Below are 21,737 nucleotides of genomic sequence, written 5' to 3' on the forward strand. Positions count from 1 at the left end.
TTGGTCGTGCGCCTTTAAAAGTTGGGTTCTCTTTGCAACATGTAGACAACCGTATTGAATTTATGCCTATTTATTTAACAGGGGATGGGCAATGGAATCCAGCTATGCTTCAGCCTTTCTTGGCACCAATTACCTTGATGGAGATCAAAGCTATCCCTTTTGCATGCATACAAGGCACCGAGCCAATATTCATGTTGTTGGGGACTTGAGAGTAATGGTATGTTCTCTTTCGATCAGCTTATGATATGCTTTCAGGCAAGGCCCCGGCAATGGGTCCACGTCAGCGTTTTGAATGGATTTAGTAGCTGATCTAGTGCCCGGAGCGTATCTATTTCTTCTTGTGGTTAGTATATCTTAATAAGCTTAATACAAATAAGATGTGAGTACAGAAGAATATGACATCGACTGCTACTTGTTTGTGTTGTGGTAATGGTGATGAATTAATCTCACATATTTTTCGGAAGTGTCTTTCTGCATCAAAAATCTGGCTGAAGCTGCGTGCTACTCAGCAGCAGCCTGACTTTTACACTATCAGTTTTGGGGATTGGCTAAACGTAATTATGATCGCCGCATGCAAACGCAATCCGAAGTCCCTTGGGCTATTTTGTTTGTCACGATTTTATGGGGATCTTTGGCAGGTTAGGAATAAATAGGTCTTTCAAGGTTCACAGCTCAAGAGATGCGAGTGTTAGAAACGTAAACACCAAATCCAAATACGTGTGGTTGAATCCATAAAATTTGAAATACTAATTAACCCAAAAATAATAGAGAATCAATTTGTTCTCAATGATTTAATATGACGAAATTCAGATGCCACTTGTAAAAACCGTAAAATTCTTATATAAAGTTTAATAAATCAAGATCTGTCATGTAAAATCATCAAGAACAAAACATAACAAAGATTAAATGCGGCAATATTCCTGAATCTATCAATTTCTTGAAATATTCAATTGTATGGTTCTGATATTTCAAATTAGCACACAAATAATTCAGAGAACGTGATTCTATTTTTCTTAAAGATGAAATATTAGAAAAGTTATATGTTTATAATTTGAGGACCATAACTCTAATATATATAACTTTTGCACATTAACCCTAATTACTAATCAACTCATCTTCAATTAGAAATTAATTATTAGAGTATCTATACGTATTTGGGTTAGTCTTTTATGATAGTAAATAATAACAGTTGTAAGATGTCAATATTTTTTTCCAATGTTAAGTTTGCTTTGAAGATTTGCTGGGCAAGGTATACGACGGTAGAAAGGTTGGTTTGAGGCCCTCATTGGATCCATTAGGAAAAGCCTTCGCCTGGAGTTGCTATTTTGAATACAGATAGCACTATTAAGGTGGGATTTGGGCGTTGGTTCAACTGAGGGCCTTATAGGGATGATTCCGATAGCTTGGTCGACAGATTAAGTTTTACAATCGACGAGACGAATAGCTTGCAAGTTGAGCTTTGAGGTGTCTACGAAGGTCTTCAATTGCTAAGAGGCTGCAGATTCAACAGATGATGGTGGAAATGGATGCTCTGCTGGTGGTTCATCTTCTCCAACGTCCATACATGCACGCTCGCCATTTTAGTAATCTTCTCCACGATTATTGGAAGCTTATTGAGGAAGGTTGGGTCACTATGGTTAATCCTAGGCGTCGTGAGGCAAAATTACGAAAATAATTTTTTATAATTAAAATAAGTCATTATTTGAGGTATTTTAGTCTTTTACTTTAACAAAAATCAATAAAAATATGTATATAGTGAGATTTAAACCCATACTAATTAGATTAATAAAATCTTAACCTTACCACTTAACCAGTTTCATTTTTAGTATTTTTGTATACGTTTTTATTTTAATTTATACAATTTATTACTTTGATCAGTTGTTTATATTAATAATATTAATTAAATTAGTTTCACAAGTTAACTTTATACCAACGCAAGATTGATGAAAATACCGTAATAAATAATTGTACTCATTTAATCCATTTATTTTTTTCATTTTAATATCATACATATTTCAATTATTATTATTAATTAATTTTAAACTATACATTTTATTATTTATTATATGTCATTTTCAAATATACTTTAACATTATAAATACGTGGGTCCCACGTGTGTAGATATTTTTAATATTATATTATTCTTTAAATACTTTATTTTTACTTCTTTTCTACCCATTTATTCTCTTTGTTGATATATTCTCTTTCTTTTAAGTAAATATATAATTTTTTAAAAAACATCAACATTAGAATCTAAAGATTAATTATATATGAGAGTTTTTGTAATTTTATTTTAATATCTGAGTTTATCTTGTTTATAAATTAAATTTTTTTGTTGGATTCATAATAATATAAGATTATTTAAATTATTTATTCTTTTTCCAAAAAAATGAAATATGATATTTATTCTTTTAAATTTTAAAATATTTTAACAGTAAATTCTAAGAATTACTTATAAAATTCACAATATTTTAGCAAAACCTAAAATTAATCAAATCTAAAATTCTCTAAAAATGTGTATAAGAATCGATGAATATATGTAAGAAGTCTCTCTATTATAGGGACTTGATCAAATTAATTCCTCTACTATTACTATTAAAGAGAATAAAAAAAGACCAAATTGAAATAGAGTTAACATTTATTATTTAAAAAAAATTATTTACTGTTTAACAGAGTTAATATTTTTAAAATTTTCATGATTCTATAAATAAAGTTTTTTGTTTGAAATTGAATTGCAATTGAAAAAAATAAATTTCAAGATATTTTTTATATAATAAATGTTAGATCAATTATAATTTAGATTTGTTTGATTTACTTAATAGTATAGGGGTTAAATCGATCCATTTATTAATAGAAGGACTAATTTGATATAATCCCTATAACACAAGGACTTGCTAGGTACTTTAACCAAAACAAATCTCTAAAAATGATTTTTTTCTCTCTCAGAATTCGAACAAAACGACAAAAAGTTAGGGAATATCACTGTTATTCTATCAAATGCTAAGGGCAAAAGAAGAAGTAGAAAAAAAGTCAGAATTTTAACCAATAAGAAAAAACTCTCTCTCTCGCTCGTTCGCTCGCTCGTTCGCTTGTTCCTCCGATTGGATTCTCCGTCAAAAGAAAACCTAAGGCAGGCAGTTCCGATCGAATCAGGTAGCCTTACACTTAATATTTTTCATTTTTAGCAGTTTTGATTTAGTTGATTTTTATTTTTATATTTTTTATTTGTTTTTTAGTTAAGAAAAAAGGAAAGAAAAATGGATGGATCGGGAGGAAGAGGAGCGGATAATGTATTATCGAATTACAAGCTTGGAAAAACGCTTGGAATTGGGTCGTTTGGAAAGGTTAAAATTGCTGAACATTCTTCGACTGGTTATAAAGTTGCTATTAAGATTCTTAATCGGAGAAAGATTAAGAATATGGAGATGGAGGAAAAAGGTACTTTTTTTGAAACAAATTTGAAATATATTTTTTAATTTTTTTAGAATTTAATGTTGGCTTTTATTTTAGTTGTTGAAGTAAGAAAAAAGTTTGAGCATTAAGGATATAGTAATTTATTAGAATAACAATATTCGTGACCTTAATGCTTTGTTTGGTAAAGTTGAAAGAAATTTGGAAAGATGAAAAATTGGAGGGGAGAAAATAGAAAGAAAAAAATATTTTTGCTGTGCCACGATAGATAGAAAAATGAGAAGAACAAATAATTTGAAATGATTTTTTTTTTTTGCCCTAAAGGTGATCCGAAATGAATTATTTTTGTACATTAAGATTTGAAATACTTCTCCACTCTCCTCTCTTTTCACTATTTCACTCAACCAAGAACAACTTTAATTTACTGATTATAAATTAGATTTCTCATATTAATTTTTGAATGGTTTTCTTAAGTTTTTTATTTTGAAGGATTTGATTTCTTAGGTTCTGGTTGATTATTGTTTTTGCTACATGTTATCTTGCTATCGGAAAAGGTAATCAATTAAAACATTATAAACTGTCTTGGTTCAGACGATTCATTACTTTGAATGATCAAATCTCTTGGTGCTTTATTTCTGTTAAAATGGGAATAATTCCTTAATACAAAAAGAGGACTTTTAGTAGCTTTCTTGAATCTTAATCATGTTTTGCTTTCATGAGTCTTGCATGTTGTAGTCAAATTTTATAGAATTATTGAAACAGGAAGGCTTAATATTTGGTGCAGTTAGAAGGGAGATTAAGATTTTGAGACTGTTTATGCACCCTCACATCATACGACTGTACGAGGTCATAGAGACAGCGACGGATATCTTTGTGGTTATGGAATATGTGAAGTCCGGAGAACTCTTCGATTATATTGTGGAGAAAGGAAGGTTGCAAGAGGATGAGGCTCGCAACTTTTTTCAGCAGGTCTGGTTGGAAGTTCTTATTTATTATCATTATTGACTTTCTTTTTCTTTTTAGAAATTACAAGTATGAAATCTTTGGAAGCAGATAATTTCTGGGGTGGAGTACTGCCACAGAAATATGGTGGTTCATCGAGACCTTAAGCCTGAAAATTTGCTTCTGGATTCCAAATGCAATGTGAAGATTGCTGATTTCGGCTTGAGCAACATAATGAGAGATGGCCATTTTCTGAAGACAAGCTGTGGTAGCCCAAACTATGCTGCCCCAGAGGTAGGAGTTTGTGACTTAAAATTAATTCTGGATTTCTTACATTTATGGTCATGAAATGGGGGATGGTTTTGGTTTTATTTTATTTAATAGAAATTTGTTTCATGTCATGTCGTTTTCTAATGCTTATGGATCTCCATTGTTATAGGTTATTTCTGGGAAACTGTATGCTGGACCTGAAGTGGATGTATGGAGCTGTGGTGTTATATTGTATGCCCTTCTTTGTGGCACCCTTCCTTTTGATGATGAAAACATTCCCAATCTCTTTAAGAAAATAAAGGTAAGTGGCATCAAGCTTTCATTTTCTTTTTGTCCAAGATGTTTTGTAGGTCTCAAAAATAAGTATTAATATACTTATGTTCATCTAATCTTTTCTCAAAAATAAGTATTAATATACTTATGTTCATCTAATCTTTACTTTGTTGTTTCTCTATCGTGTCAATAGTTTCGAATCAGATTTTTGCTTTTAATCCTGTTTCTTACCTGCTAATTCTGAAAATGCTGATGCCTTGGAATTGGCATTATTTTTCCATCAGGGAGGCATATACACTCTTCCAAGCCATTTATCTCCTGGTGCTAGAGACTTGATTCCTCGTATGCTTGTAGTTGATCCAATGAAAAGAATGACCATTCCTGAGATCCGCCAGCACCCATGGTTTCAAGCACATCTTCCTAGATATTTAGCTGTTCCCCCACCGGATACAATGCAGCAAGCAAGAAAGGTTGTTGATTTCCTTTTTCTCCTGAGTTCAAGTGTTCAAATTTAGTTTTAAATATGCTTATCTACTGCTATATTGACCCTGAAAGGCATTGGCAAGATGTGAAAACTAAAAAGTGACCATTATGGTTGAATAAATATACCAAGAGTGCACTTCATTGTAGAATTCTGAAATATTGCCAGCTTTAGATGTAGCTTTACTACATTGGGATACTGAAAACTATAGTTTGTGTCTCCGGGAAAACATTTTAAACACTCGTGCCTTCAATTTTAAAGTAAGATACTTTGGAATTATACAGTTCTTGCTTGTTATTGGACTCTTCGAAATAAAGGTACTTCAATAAGCTAGTTCCCTACTATTTTCAACCCCATAAGTGACACACACGTTCCTAAATGCTTTCTGGATCATATAATGAGATTTAGCTTGCAATTTGGTAGTGCTGAGAGCTTTGAAATTCTGCCATATTATATATTTTAATTTCACTACTTGATACCATGACCTGTCTTTGTTCTAGTTCCTGATTGAAACGTAATTACAGATTGATGAGGAGATTCTTCAGGAAGTTGTCAGAATGGGATTTGAAAGGAACCATCTGGTTGAATCTCTTCGCAATAGAATTCAGAATGAGGTTTCCACTTCTCCAACTCATTGTCTTGATGGAACTGTTGCTTACTGTTGAGTTTCTTCCAGGTAACTGTTGCTTATTTCTTATCATCTTCCAGGGAACTGTTGCTTACTACTTACTATTGGACAATCGTTTCCGCGTCTCAAGTGGCTATCTTGGAGCTGAGTTTCAAGAAACTATGGTGTGTTTTCTTATTCGCACTTTTTTCTATTTATTGCTGACATTGCTTATCTAAAGCTGCCTCATGGTTATAAATGCACTGTTGAGTGGCCTATTCTTGTTGCATTGGTTGATCAACATTGTCCTTCTTCTTTCGCCGACTTTCATATAGAGTTCGAATTCTAATTCCTTCTGTTTTTTTTATCCTTATTTTAGGAATCTGGCTTCAACCGCATACATCCAAGTGAACCGACATCTCCAGCTGTTGGACACCGCCTTCCAGGATTTGCTGATTATCAAGCAATGGGTTTAAGAGGCCTTGAGAGGAAATGGGCTCTTGGACTTCAGGTTGAGTTTCTTATTCTCAAGCAGTTTTCCCACATCAACTTTTTGTTACATTGATAGTAATTACATAGGTGACTAGACTTCAACTGATAGGCATCTTAAGGTCTTCTTTTATTTCGAGTAATAACTGGCCATGGTGAAAATGGAACTATAACTGGTGGGATAAATGTGGTTGATGCCTTTACTAATTAAGAATTTAGCATGTAGCACATATGGAGGACATTAGTGGGATTAACTCCTTTTATGCACCAAAGTTTGACATTGGACTGTTTTTATCTGTACAGTCTCGAGCCCATCCTCGTGAAATTATGACTGAAGTTCTCAAAGCTCTGCAAGAACTCAATGTCTGTTGGAAGAAGATAGGGCATTACAACATGAAGTGCAGGTGGCTGCCTAGCATTACTGGTCTTAATGAAGGCATGCTTAACAATAATCACTATTTTGGTGATGAATCAACCATTGTGGAAAATGATGGTGTTACCAAATTGCCGAATGTTGTCAAATTCGAAGTGCAGGTAATTGCTTAACTTACTAAATTTTATGATGAAATTCGGTGTTTGGTGTTGATACTAGATGATTAATGGTGCTGCATCGTCCTCAATAAAAGTGCTAACACATTTTTGCTGCCTTGGATATCAACAGCTTTACAAAACTCGCGAGGAGAAGTATCTGCTGGATCTTCAAAGGGTTCAGGGACCTCAGTTTCTCTTCTTGGATCTTTGTGCCGCATTCCTTGCACAGCTTCGGGTCCTCTAAAATAGGCAGGCTGTATTTCTAAGGACCCTTACTCCATGAATCTCCTATGATGCATGTGAATAACAACATTCTATGTATATAACTGTTCCTTTTTCCGTCTTTTTTTTTTTTTTGGGTGACCCTCTATTTTAGATGGGTTAACTGTGGAGAGGCCAGTCCTCAAACACTAGGATTGGCCAAGGCAATATTACTATGTTAGTCCTGCTTCTGACAAAGTTTGCCTTCAACTATAAGTAGGGTTTCCACAATGTTATGGAACCTAAGGGGAGATTTTATGAATTATGATGATAGAATTCACCTTGGTCTTTTGGATTATTCCCCCCCCCCCAAGTACGTTGTGTATTAATGTCCAAATAGGTCAAAACTTTTGATGATCATTTTGTTCCCCTTGCTCCCACACTGCCAATGTTGTAGTATCAGCCTACGTTACTTTGTACTTGATTGTAATCATTGGATACGAGATGTATCCGACTTGGGTATGGTTTAATGTATCTGGAGGATTTTTGGAAGGTTATATCTTCTCATTCATGTTTGAATATTTATCAAACACGGGTATTAGATATGGGTATTGCAATTGTGGGGCAACAAGTATCAGAATTTGATGGTAAATCTGTTGTTTCTTGCCTTGGTTTTGGGATTGGGATCTCATTTTTGATTGAATGCATGTCAGATTTCAGTTTATGTTAGTTTCACAGGGTTAGAACTTTAGTTTGGCAAATTGCGTAGTTTTGATCGTTTTTTTTGCATCAAATTTGTTTAAGTCAGCTTTTTTTCTTGAAAAGACAATAATTCTTAAGAGAAATTTTGTTAGGCACCGAAATAAAGCAAAAGTAAACTCTTAAGCGAATAAGAAAAAGCGAATAGAAAAATCATAAGAAAGCAATGCATACAATTACAAGATGTTTGAGTAAATGTTTTCAAATATATTCAATAACTTCGAATGAAATGAATATAGACTTGATCATGGGTTAAATCACTTGCTTAAGCTTGAAGGCTCATTGGAAAAGTGGGAGGGATTGGGCAAAAATTTAAGTTCGAAAAATGAGTTTGGACAAAAAATGAGGCTCGTTTCTAAATAAGTTGGGTTTTGAACAAAATTTTTTGACTTGAGTTTGGTTGAGCTTGAATTTGTCTAAATTTTTTTTCACTGTCATTTGTTGTTGTTTTGCTACTGTTTGTTGTCATTTGATGTTATTTTGTTGTCATTTTACTATTATATTGATACTATTTTGTTATTGTTTTCATATTGTACAACTCTTATTTTATTATTAATTTTACTACTGTTTTAGAGGCATTTATTTATCAAGTTGCAACTATTTTAGTACTATTTAAGTATAATACCTTTTTTAATTTATTTTTAATTTGTTGGGAAACATTTATTCAATATTTTTAGTGTATTTTGATGTATTATATTTTAAAAAATATTATATAAAAATTAATATAGTCGGGTCAGGTCGAGCTCGGGTTTACTATTTTTTATCTGGGCCAAAATTGGGCAAATTTTAAGTCCATTTTTGGGTTGGGCTCAACCCGAGCCTAAAAAAGGGGTTTAAAATTTTGCCTGAACTTGACCCATGATCGGGTCTAAATGAATACAAATAAATGGCAGGCTTTTATTTATAGTTGGATTTCTATCAAATCTAATGATATAATTTAAATTACATTGTAGAGTACTAAGGAGATTTAAATTTTATTAAATCTTATTTACAATATTCACTACGGTAACTTTAGTTTACATAAGTGTTTCACAGAGTCACGAATGCTTTAAGTAAATGAAATTTTTCATCACATGTTCTACAAATCAGGCCAACGCAAGTAAATTAAACGAGTCTCATTTAATCAGTTGATCTTCGTGGGACAATTTGTATGCATTTGTTATCGACTTTTATGCACGACTCGTGACAGTTGGACTTACCTAGATGAGGTGTTCTTTTCATGAGAGAAAGTTGACACAATATTATTTGATTTTTACGAATTTGGATATATATATATATATATATATATCACAAGAGATAAGGATGGACGTTATTTTAGAATCAAATCTGGGAGCATATAGATGTTTGATATCAGAATTTAGTTTTATTTGAGTTGGGATAATATCGGATTAATTATTACATTTTTGTTGGTGTCATAACTAGTAATGAAAGAACAATTCGAGGTATATCTGCAATTGCAAAAGTATATCTGCAAGCATCCACGGCAGGGGTAATCACTAAAGTAAGCACTAACACTACTGAATCCCAATATCACTTTCAAACCAAATTGGTGGTGCAAAATCACGATGAATAAAAAGATGATCAAGGTCTTAGCTAGCTCTGCTCTACAGGGAAGGCAATTTGAAACAAGTTTTCAAAGAAACAAAATGATTTTGAAAGGAACTTTCAGTTTCCATAGCTGCTTCCATTGGCTTTTTGTCTATCCTGGTTTGTTCAACAGGTCATTTCCATGGGCAATGAGATTGTATCCAGATTTACCAGTGTAGATACCAGAAGTATTAGGTCTCCAAACTAAATGGGAACGAAAGGGAGAAGCTCTCCATGACAAATATCTCCATTAATAATGAGCAGTTGATTACCATTTCCAATGCACTAGTCCAGTCCCTTAATCAACAGGTCTCCGCTATGGAGTATACTTTTCCACATCCAAGAATCTGAAGCTTTATGATTAACCGTTAAAAATATTAGAACTTTTAAAACATTTTTTAACCAATGTGTTTTCGGACAGAAGGGCTTCATTCATCAGAATTCTCCATGCCTGTCTGGCTAACAAAGCTTGATTAAAATGCTGAAAGGAGCATAGTCCCAGCCCACTAGCAAACTTTGGGGCACAAAGGTAGTTCCAGTTGACAAAACGTAATTTTCTTTTATCTTCATTATGCTTCCACCAGAAGTTCCTCTTAGCTTTATCAGTAGTCTCACACACTTTGACAGGAGCTTGAAAGCAGGACATTTGGAAAACAGGCCAAGTGGAAAGAGTTGATTTAATCAATGTGAGTTTGCCTCCAGGGAAAGAAGTTTCGTTTTCCATCCCTGTAATTTGTTCTGAATTTTGTTGACAGTGGAGCCAAACAAGGAGCTCCTTTTAGGGATTTGCACCTTAAGCATATGCTTGAACTGTTAGTACAAAACTCCGGTAAGGAAAAAACTCGAACACACGATCGGAACTCGAAAAGAAAAAGAAGAAATAGGACAGGCTCCAAGGCGTGTATCAAGCCACTATCTTAAGGTTATATTCGCCCCCACTTATCTTCAGTGTGCAACGAGTTCCAAGCAAATTAACCTCGATGATACAATGAAGCTAATGACTATTTGCGTTTTGCACTGACGAGAATAGTCCACTATGCACTGAGTAATGTATAACAAAAACTCAATTTCTACAAAAGATTTCTGCAGCAATACTTTATAGAATAATCTAATAATATTAGAAAATGAAGGAAGAGAAGAAATAATATTAGAATTTGTTGATATGATTTCCAAATGAAATCCCATTCCTATTTATAGGAATTTTCATGTCTCTTCATAGAGACATCTTTCAATAGGTGTCTTTATGAATAAATAAATAATAATTATTATTCATTTAATTTTGTAACTATTCAAATAATATTTTTTGAATAGTTATAATTCTTTTTTAAAAAATCAAATGATATAACTTTTGACCAATGACCAAAAGTTTTATCTTTTGATTAATTACACCCATTCATTTATAGTTATTAGGATACTATAAATATTTGAAAATATTCCAACAATCTCCCCCCATTTTCAAAATATTTAGATTTTGATATTCTTGGAAATCAATTTGTATAAATAAAGGTGTCTTACGATTGAACCTTCACTTAGTGAAAACATGTTAAAGTTAATCGAAATTGTATGGTAGACTAAGCTTTGAACCAACTATTCCATTTGATTAACTGAACACATCTCACACAATGATTTCAACATCAGTCAATGCATAGTATCTAGGGACACTATTATAGCCATGTGTCTATGTCCTCTTTTCATGAGTGCTGTCAGAGCCAAGCCCTTAAGCTCCTAGAAGCGGCCACACTTCCACTCACATAGGTAGATCCCATCAAAAGTGTTCCCGTAATTATAACACTCTAACATATTTATGTTATGGGTCCATTAAGAGTACATTACTTATCCTTCCCTTATCATTACGGGTACCTAGCACTTTAATCTTAGGATGGATTTATTTATAGTGCTAACAATCACATACTAATGATGTACTTTGTCTCATTGAACTCAAGACTTGACGTTATACCAAGTGTTGAGTGGAGTTTCCATCATGGGTGACTCTAATTAATAGGCTTGAGTCCCATCCCTTTTGAGGTCCTTTTTACTGCATCTCTAGCAAGACTTTTTGTCAAAGGATCTGCCAAATTTTCACTTGACCTCACATAATTAATAGTGATCACTCCATCAGAGATTAATTGTCGGACATAACTATGTCTTAATCCAATGTGTCTAGACTTTCCATTATATACTTGGCTATATGCCTTTGCTAGAGTAGCCTCACTATCACAACAGATAGAAATAGGTGAAATTGGCTTAAGCCATAAAGGTACATCATAAAGCAAATTTCTTAACCATTCTGCTTCTTTAGATGCAGCGGCTAATGCAATAAATTCTGCTGCCATGGTGGAATCAGTAATACATGTTTGTTTCTTGGAACCCCAAGAAATGACTCCTCCACCAAGAATGAAGATCCACCCACTAGTAGATGCATGATCTTCCAAACTTGTAATCCAACTAGCATCCGAATACCCTTCTAAAACTGGAGGATATCCATTATAACACAATCCATAGTTAATAGTTTTCTTTAAGTACCTAAGTACTCTATTTAAAGCTTGCCAATGCAAACTACTTGGATTACTTGTGTATCTACTCAATTTTCCAACAGCATATGCAATATCTGGTCTTGTACAAGTCATTATGTACATAAGACAACCAATTAGACTTGTATATTTCAATTGATCAATTTTCCTACCAGCATTAGATACTAATTTTAATTGAGGATCCATGGGTGTAGATGCTGGTATACAGTTGAAAAGATCAAACTTTTTAAGCACATTTTCAATGTAATGTGATTGTGATAAAGCTATAGTGCTTTCATCTCGGGTTATTTTAATCCCAAGAATAACATCTGCTACACCCATATCCTTCATAGCAAAGTTGTTTGACAAGAATTTCTTTGTGTTTTCTATTTGTTCCAAATCCGTGCCAAAAATGAGCATGTCATCTACATATAAGCAAATTATAACACCCTTTCCATTATCAAATTTACTATATATGCACTTATCGGATTCATTTATTTTATAGCCATTAGCTAAAACAACCTTGTCAAACTTTTGGTGCCATTGTTTTGGTGCTTGTTTAAGCCCATATAAAGATTTAACAAGCTTACATACCTTATGCTCTTGTCCTGGAACAACAAATCCTTCCGGTTGCTCCATGTACACTTCCTCTTCCAATTCACCATTTAAAAATGCAGTTTTAACATCCATTTGGTGAACAACCAAATTATATATAGAGGTACGTGATATTAATAGTCTAATTGTAGCAATTCTTGCTACTGGAGCATAGGTATCAAAGTAATCAATACCTTGTCTTTGTGTAAAACCTTTTGCTACCAACCTTGCTTTAAATTTATCAATGGTTCCATCGACCTTCTTTTTCTTTTTGAAGATCCATTTACAACCTATTGGTTTGGAACCTGGTGGAAGATCAACTAAGATCCAAGTTTGATTTCCCATTATTGAATCCATTTCATCATTTATTGCTTCTTTCCAAAAAGCAGAGTCTTGAGATTTCACTGCTTCTTCAAATGTAATAGGATCAGATTCGGTATTATAACAATAAGGTATCTTATTGCATATACTTTCACCTTTTCCTTCTACAAGAAACATAATGAAATCTGGTCCAAAATCTTTGACCTTTTTAATCCTCTTACTTCTTCTTAATTCTTGACAAGATTCATCATTATTATCAATTTGTTTCAATGGAATCTCATTCTCATTTGAAGAATGAATCAATTGTTGTGGTTGTAATTGTCTTGATATAGAATTAAATCTATTTTCATCAAAAATAACATCTCTTGATTCAATAACCGTATTAATTGAAATTGAATCATTTGGTTCAATTACTATGAACCTATATGCCTTGCTATTATGTGCATAACCTATAAATATGCATTCAATTCCTCTTTCACCTAACTTTTTACGTTTAGGTGTTGGAACTTTTACAATAGCTCTACAACCCCAAACCTTTAAATAATTAAGGTTTGGTTTCCTTTTCTTCCATTGTTCATAGGGGGTTATTTTAGTTTCCTTATTAGGAACTCTATTCAATATATGACAAGCTGTTAGAACAGCTTCTCCCCAAAAACCCTGTCCAAGACCTGAATATGATAACATTGAATTTACCATTTCAATCAAGACTCTATTTTTCCTTTCAGCTACACCATTTTGTTGTGGTGTGTAAGGGGCTGAAACTTGATGGACAACTCCAGTGAGTTCAAAATAACTTGGATTATAGTATTCTCCACCTCTATCCGATCTTAAGCACTTGATAAATGATTCACACTGAAGTTCAACTTCAGATTTATAAACTTTAAATTTATCAAGCGCTTCATCTTTTGAATGCAATAAATATACATAACAATATCTAGAACAATCATCAATAAAAGTAAAAAATATTTCTTTCCACCTAATGTAGGAGTATTATGCAAGTCACATAAATCACTATGTATCAAATCAAGCAATTTTGTTTTCCTTTAATCTTAGGGAAATGATTTCTTGTAATTTTAGTCAACATACAGGTATTGCATTTTTCAATATTATTATTAAAAACAGGAATTAAATCTAATTTATACATGTCATTCAATTTTCTATAATTCAAATGACCTAATCTATAATGCCACAAACAAAATGATTCAACCATATAAGCAGAAATAGTATTTTTATTCTTATTAATAATATTAAGTTTGAACATGCTTTCATACATATACCCTTTTCCCAAAAAAATTCCTCCCTTAGACAAAATAAACTTATCTGCCTCAAAAACAAGTTTGAAACCAAACTTATTCAACAGACTTCCAGACACTAAATTTTTCCTAACTTCTGGTACATAATATACATCATTTAAGGTTAAAACCTTTCTAGAAGTGAATTGTAGTTCAACAGACCCTTTGCCTTTAATTGTTGCGGTGGAAGAATTTCCCATGTACAAGACATTGTCATTTTCACATTGTGTGAACTTTGTGAACATGCTTTTGTCTTTGCACACATGTTTGGTTGCTCCGGTATCAATCCACCATGTATTATCATCTTGTGCCATATTAATTTCAGATATCATTGCAACGAACTTTTCGTTATTATCAGCCTTAGAAGATGATTTCTTCTTTAAAAATCGACATTCATTCTTGAAATGTCCCGGCTTTTCACAATGATAGTATGAGCCCTTTTGTTTCTTTTTGAACTTAGGTGCTCTATCAGTCTGATTGAACTTTCTCTTGAATGGTTTAGTAGTCTGTACTTCCTCCGTAACATGTACTTTGGCATTTTCAGAATTTAGGTTCTGATCTTGTTTTCGATACTCTTCTTCAATACGAAGATGATTTGCCAAAGCCTCAAGAGATATTTCCTCTTTCTTATGTTTTAGACTTCTTTTAAAGTCTTTCCAAGATGGAGGAAGTTTGTCTATTATGGAGGATACCACAATCATTTCATCCATTTTCATATCATATTGCTTAAATTGATTCAGCATCTTTTCAATATCACGAAATTGTTCCATAACAGAACGACCATCAACCATTTGATAATTATTGAAACGACTGACAAGAAATTTCTTACTTGTAACATCTTCGGTCATGTATCTTGCCTCCAATTTGTCCCATAATTCTTTAGCGGTGACGTCGTTTTGGTAGGTGTCGAACAAACCATCAGATAAACCATTCAATATGTGGCCCATGCACATGTAATCAGCATTGTCCCATTTTTGTCTTTCTCGGGTTGCAGCAACAGATTCATTTTCATTCTCTTCAGGTCTTGGAGTATCCAAAACATAAGCAATCTTCAAAGTTGATAACAAAAAGTGCATCTTTTTCTGCCATCGTCGAAAATTTCCACCATCAAAACGATCAAGTTTAACAAAGTTGGAAGCCAACTCCCTTAGTGTTCGACTTTCATGTGTTGTGGTAGTCATCATGAAATATAACCTTAAAATTGTTAGTACAAAACTCCGGTAAGGAAAAAACTCGAACACACGATCGGAACTCGAAAAGAAAAAGAAGAAATAGGACAGGCTCCAAGGCGTGTATCAAGCCACTATCTTTAAGGTTATATTCGCCCCCACTTATCTTCAGTGTGCAAACGAGTTCCAAGCAAATTAACCTCGAGGATACAATGAAGCCAATGACTATTTGCGTTTTGCACTGACGAGAATAGTCCACTATGCACTGAGTAATGTATAACAAAAACTCAATTTCTACAAAGGATTTCTGCAGCAATACTTTATAGAATAATCTAATAATATTAGAAAATGAAGGAAGAGAAGAAATAATATTAGAATTTGTTGATATGATTTCCAAATGAAATCCCATTCCTATTTATAGGAATTTTCATGTCTCTTCATAGAGACATCTTTCAATAGGTGTCTTTATGAATAAATAAATAATAATAATTATTCATTTAATTTTGTAACTATTCAAATAATATTTTTTGAATAGTTATAATTCTTTTTAAAAAAATCAAATGATATAACTTTTGACCAATGACCAAAAGTTTTATCTTTTGATTAATTACACCCATTCATTTATAGTTATTGGGATACTATAAATATTTGAAAATATTCCAACATGAACATCTTTTTAAACTGATGATGACAATTGGGAATTAGAAAGAGCTCCGATTTATGAAAGTTGATAAGTTGTCCAGAAAATTGGCAGTGATCATCTAAAACAGCTTTAATTGTAGCACATTCCTACTAGTTTGCTCTGAAGAAGATAAAACTATCATCTGCAAATAGAAGATGAGATAAAGGCATACTATTTCCACTCATTTTGATTCCATGGATGAGGCTTTGGTTTTCAGCTTTTAATAACGCAGTTGAGAGCACCTTATGGAAAAGTATAAAGATGTGTGGTGAAATCGGGTCACGTTGCCTTATGCCTCGAAAAGGAATGGAAGGCTTTGAAGGAACACCATTAACTAAAACTTGGCTGACCTACCGACTAGGAAAACCTAGACCACTTCAAGAACACATTCAATTAATGTCCAACTGAGTCTATCAAAGGCTTTATTTATATTATAGATATTCATTTTTGGTTATTAACGCTTTTTTCATAATAGTGTCAGGAAATATCATTCTTTGTAGAATTATTCGATGTGAAGAATGCTGTAGAGTTAAGTTTAAGGTTGGCAAGATTTTTAGGTTTGCTCCATTGTTGGGATGTCTTGGAGAGTATGGCTTGGAGAATAAGTGTTTTTTTCTCTCACTCCTCGTTGATCAAACTGTGCATTTGCACTTAAGTTTGCAAGTAACACTCTCCTTGCCAAAATGAGTTACCCATTATATTCACTATCCTCATAACTTTTGCCCCATTACTCATTACAAGTAACATAAATGTGACTTCATTTACGCTCATTACCCTTCATAACACGTTGTTGTGAGTAACCCACGTCTCTCCCACATCTTATAAAATATGCCACTTGTTTCATAACCGTTCTTTGAGGGATAACTACTCTAGAAAGGCTATAAATAACAGATAAAAAAAATTATGATGGGTCTTTTAGGGATCATTTATCAAACTTAGCACTCTAAAATCCTCTTAGCAACTTGTTTTCTATAATCAAAACAACCACTGTAACTCTCATCCTTCTTAGCCCCTTAACGTCTCCATCACAATTGCCTGCCACTGCATTTGTTTTTTAGAGTTTGCTTTGATCTTCCTCTCCGTCTTCTCTCAAAGACTTCTTGTTTTGCTAGAATGTAACATATGTGCACCTTGCCAAAATAACTCTTTACATTTTGGGGAATCCACAAGGGAGGAGTAATTACATTTAATGAAATAGATCCTACTATTCTTTATCTTCACCAAAAATACTGGAAACAATTTTCTTTTGCATCATCCTCAAATTCACTCCTCCCTAAGTTCGACCCTCAACACCTCATTAGAGCGCAAAATGAATGTGAATATTACCATCCATAGATTGTGTGATGACCTTAATTCTCCAATGTAGGTAATGCTTATATTATTTATGACGTGGTTCATGAACTATCAATAACTTTATTCTTAATTTGTAATAAATTTTAATTATGATGTTATAATAATACATTAGCCACAATTACGATGGCTTAAAAAAATTTGTTGCTAGTAACTTATATATGGATTTGAGTACTTTATTTCGCTCAAGTAGAGATATGATCTCCTTAGTGAAGTGGATAACTTCCTTTGCCACAACTATGATCTCTTAAAAGAAAATTTGGTCTCCAAAAATCCATATGTAGGGTTTGAGTACTTTATTTCACTTAGGTAGATATATGGTCTCCCTAGTGGATAGCTCCCTAGTCGTAATTATGATCGCTCAAACTTTGGCCGCTAATAAATCATATGTAGGGTTTGTGAAGCTTACTTCACTTAGGTAGAGATGTGATATCCCTAGTGAAAGTGAATAACTCCCTTGGTTATAGCTATGCTCGCTCAAAACTTGGCCACTAATAATCCATATACAAGACCTAAAAAATTTATTTCACGTAGGTAGAGATATGATCTTTATAGTGAAAGTGAATAACTCCCTTGGCCATAGCATGATCATTCAAATTTTGGCCACTAGTAAGTTATATACAGGGTTTGAGTAATTTACTTCACTTAGGTAAAGATCCTTAGTGAAAATGGATAATTTCCTTTTTGCCACAGCTATAATTATTTTGTATTCTAGCCACAAAATGATAATTTAGTTTAGCAAACTTTCAAAACAACTATACTTTTTATTTTATTTTATCACGCTCAAGATAATTCGATTAAAAAAAAAAGTACTACAAGATAACACCATTCTAGAAACCTAAAAGAGAAACTGAAGTAAATGTGCTTGATCTAGATGCCTTCATTCCACTTAGACTACTTGCTCCAAAAGCATTGCTCACAAATTTGGATATCTCTAAAGGTTAGTCATGAGTTAGTGGTGCCAAAATTTATTAAGTAATAGGTTGCAGTCTATAACCCCTAATACTAATGAGGGAGAAGCATGAACAACTATTTGAACAATATCATGAACATTAATATCACCAAATTCTAGCTAGTTTAAAAAATTCTTTATCAAATAGATTCTTTATCTGCATGATCCAAAAAATTCTCAATTATAATATTTATCTTTTTCTTTTCATATATAATCCCCTACACTTTTTATAGCCTCTAACATTTTGTTTATGTTTTTCATTATTAATGTTTTATATTTTTATATATTATATTATAATTTTCTATCCAGCAATCAAGTATGTCAGTATATATTAATGCTTTTAAGTGAATAAATATGCATATATTACATATATGTTAATGTACACATATAAATTCAATTTTAATGTATTAATTATGTATTTACGTGCACAAGTAGTTTCATACATACTTGTTTGTATCTCATTTGCCCACATGCCAGTAGCGCATACAACTTGCTCAAATACTGCTAGTTTTAAGTAAACTCTTGAGAATTGCATAAGTTCACAAAAAATGCTTTGATGTATTCTCATATTATGTATCATATAAAAGAAATTCTCATGTATAGAGCAAAATGTAGATAGTCGTTTTTAGTAGTGTCAGGAAATAATGTTTTTTTTTTTGGTAACATCACTGGATGTTATGAAGGCTATGAAGCTAAGCTTAAGAAGGGTGGTGGGATTCTTAGATTTGTTTCATTGTTGGGATCCAAATACGTATACTGTTAAGATTGCTACTTCTTAACCTTTCTTTGGAGTACAATTTTTCTCTCCCTCTCCTCGTTGATCAAACTGTGCACTTGCACTTAAGTTTGCAAGTAACACTTTTCTTGTCAAAATGAATTATTTGAGTGTAACTTCAATGAAACTACTATTATATCTACTATCTTCATAACTTTTCCCCCATTACTCACTACAATAACATAAAGGTGACTTCATTTATGCTCAATATCCACTATCTTGTATTTATAGTCTTTTCCCCCATGTCTCTCACACATCCTATAAAATATGTACTTGTTTCATAATCGTTCTTTGGAAAGACTATAAATACAAGATCCAAAATATCATTGTGGGACTTTTGAGGATCGTTTATCAAACTTAGCACTCTAAAATTCTCTTGGCAACTTGTTTTTACTTTCATTCTTCTCAACCCCTTATCATCTCCATCACAACTGCCTGCTGATGCATTTGTTTTCTAGAGTTTGTTCCGATATCTTCCTCTCCGTCATCTCTCGACGATTTCTCATTTTGTTAGATTTAACTTCTCCTCGTGTTACCAAAATAACCCTTTTCACATATCCAGCTTGAGTCTCTCGAGAATGCCACTACCTTTTGCTTTTTCATAATAGTGTGAGCAATTTCTGCTCCTAGGATAACATTGTCACGCAACTGTCTTCCATTGATGAAAGCATTTTGCAGGGGAGAGACTAAAGCTCCAATCACCTTTTCAATCTAGTCACCATTAACTTAGAGATAATTTTGTAAATGGTGTTACAGAGATTGGTAGGTCTGAAGTCATTGACAGAAACCGGAATAGGCCTTTTGGGAATAAGAGCAACATAGGTTTTATTGAGCTCTTTTAGGAGGTCTCCTTTCTCAAAGAAGTCTCACACCATTTTAGTAATGTGCTCTCCCATGAAATCCAAATTTGCTTGAAAGAAGAGAGCTGGTTAGTCGTCTGGACCAGGAACCTTTAGAGGACCCATAGAGAAGAGGGCATCTTTAATTTCCTCATCAGAAAACCTCGAGTAGAGAATATGTCTTTGCTCATCACTTAAGATATGCAAGTTTAGTTCTCTGAGATAGGACAAAGTGGATTCTTTGTCTTGTGCATTGTCATCACAAAAGATAGAATTGAAATGATTATGAAAAGTAGAGTGAATGCCATCTTCATCATCAAAAACATTGTCATTGGTAGCATTAGCCATAACGTCATCAATAATGTGGTCTGCAATTTGAGAAACCTCAGAGGTGGTTATAAGGACATTAGCATTATCCCTTGTCGACTGTTCAAGAATTCCAACTTCACCCCCTACTTGCCCAGAGATAGTTCTTAAACCTAGATTATCTTCAGTATTCACCATTTCAGTAGCTTGATGAGGAGAATCAGAAGATAGGTGATAGAAAAGAGGTTGATAATTGCTTTCAACCACAATACCACCCAAGGGAAAATCTGGCCTAGGTTCATTTGTGTTCGAGACCACAACTTTTCCTTTATCTCCTAGATCACTTTTGGTGAAGTTGTCAATCCAACCCCAGTGTGACAGAGAACCAAAAACTTCCACTGGAAAGCCATTTCTTCATTCTAATGCCTGCCTCTCTGGTTCGAGGAATCATTCAGTGCATTCGGATCCAAAACAAAGTCCGGGCTCGCGACCTTGGCGGAGGTTCTTCCAAAGCATGACCTTTTAGAACCTCCTCTAACTCCAGCAACTCATCTTCTCTAACATCTTCAAAGATGTCATTTGAAGGTGGAACAGCTTCTTGAGCAGCAGGAACAAAGTCATCAACTTTGGGCTCATTATAAATGACCCTCGAAGTTCTGCGATCCACAAGCTCTTATATAATTCAAAAACAGAATATTGTCAAACTCAACCATAGTTTCAGACTCCAGCCTATCCTGAATGTCAAGCATCTGATTATTGATATCTGCCTCAATATTAGCATTATCAAAGATACAGTGAGGAAATGTATACCCAATGTGACCACAGCTTCGGCAGAACTTGTAAACCTGTTCATATCTAAAGGAAATCCAAAGGTGCGGACCATTACAAGATCTTACAAAAGCACCAGCAATAAGAGGTAAGCAAGGATTGATACACACACAAATTCTCATCTAGCGGATATTCCTTAGAAAAACAGGCCTCCAGTTGACCTAAATAACACCACCAATGACACCTGCCATTTGTTCAGCGATGGGTGGGAGGATGAGCTCAATGGGAAGCCCCCAAAGTTAACCCAAACAGGCTTAGAGTTTACATGCCAATTACTAATGGGGAAATTTTGTAACAACTCATTTTTTTCGGTGTGGAAAAATTCAATTTTGAGGTTAAATTTCTTAAATCGGGCCGCTTCAAAAAATTAAACCTAGAGGTTATAGAGAGGAGAATAATTAAGTGATTTATCAAGGGAAATTAATAATTTATTAAAAACCTAGTAATTAATGCATAAAAACTTAATTCTAAAAGTAGCAAATTTTGAAGAATTAGGTGGATAATTAAGCAAAGCACTTAGGTGCAATTAACCCACCACTTACATTAAGTTAGTAGGAAGCTTTAATCA

The 21,737-nt window shown here is 33.4% G+C and overlaps 1 protein-coding gene across 1 annotated transcript; it reads left to right on the forward strand.

Annotated features, from left to right (window-relative positions):
• The first annotated feature begins 2,989 nt into the window (after nucleotides 1-2,989).
• On the forward strand, nucleotides 2,990-7,762 carry LOC107888569 (SNF1-related protein kinase catalytic subunit alpha KIN10). The gene is made up of 11 exons (XM_016812724.2): nucleotides 2,990-3,153; nucleotides 3,237-3,438; nucleotides 4,196-4,380; nucleotides 4,465-4,647; nucleotides 4,793-4,924; nucleotides 5,181-5,366; nucleotides 5,902-5,991; nucleotides 6,086-6,169; nucleotides 6,364-6,495; nucleotides 6,777-7,007; nucleotides 7,135-7,762. Exons 2-11 carry the CDS (start codon nucleotides 3,258-3,260, stop codon nucleotides 7,246-7,248), a joined length of 1,518 nt encoding a protein of 505 aa, XP_016668213.1. The 5' UTR covers nucleotides 2,990-3,153; nucleotides 3,237-3,257; the 3' UTR covers nucleotides 7,249-7,762.
• Nucleotides 7,763-21,737: the final 13,975 nt, after the last annotated feature.

This window comes from Gossypium hirsutum, chromosome A09, assembly GCF_007990345.1.
Source record: "Gossypium hirsutum isolate 1008001.06 chromosome A09, Gossypium_hirsutum_v2.1, whole genome shotgun sequence".
Classification (NCBI taxonomy): domain Eukaryota; kingdom Viridiplantae; phylum Streptophyta; class Magnoliopsida; order Malvales; family Malvaceae; genus Gossypium; species Gossypium hirsutum.

Bases quoted from the DNA above. Each gene is read 5' to 3' on its own strand.
- LOC107888569 (XM_016812724.2), top strand. From the start codon at position 3,258: ATGGATGGATCGGGAGGAAGAGGAGCGGATAATGTATTATCGAATTAC. The intron at 5,992-6,085 runs GTTTCCACTTCT...ATCATCTTCCAG, and splicing joins GCAATAGAATTCAGAATGAG to GGAACTGTTGCTTACTACTT. The intron at 7,008-7,134 runs GTAATTGCTTAA...GGATATCAACAG, and splicing joins TTGTCAAATTCGAAGTGCAG to CTTTACAAAACTCGCGAGGA.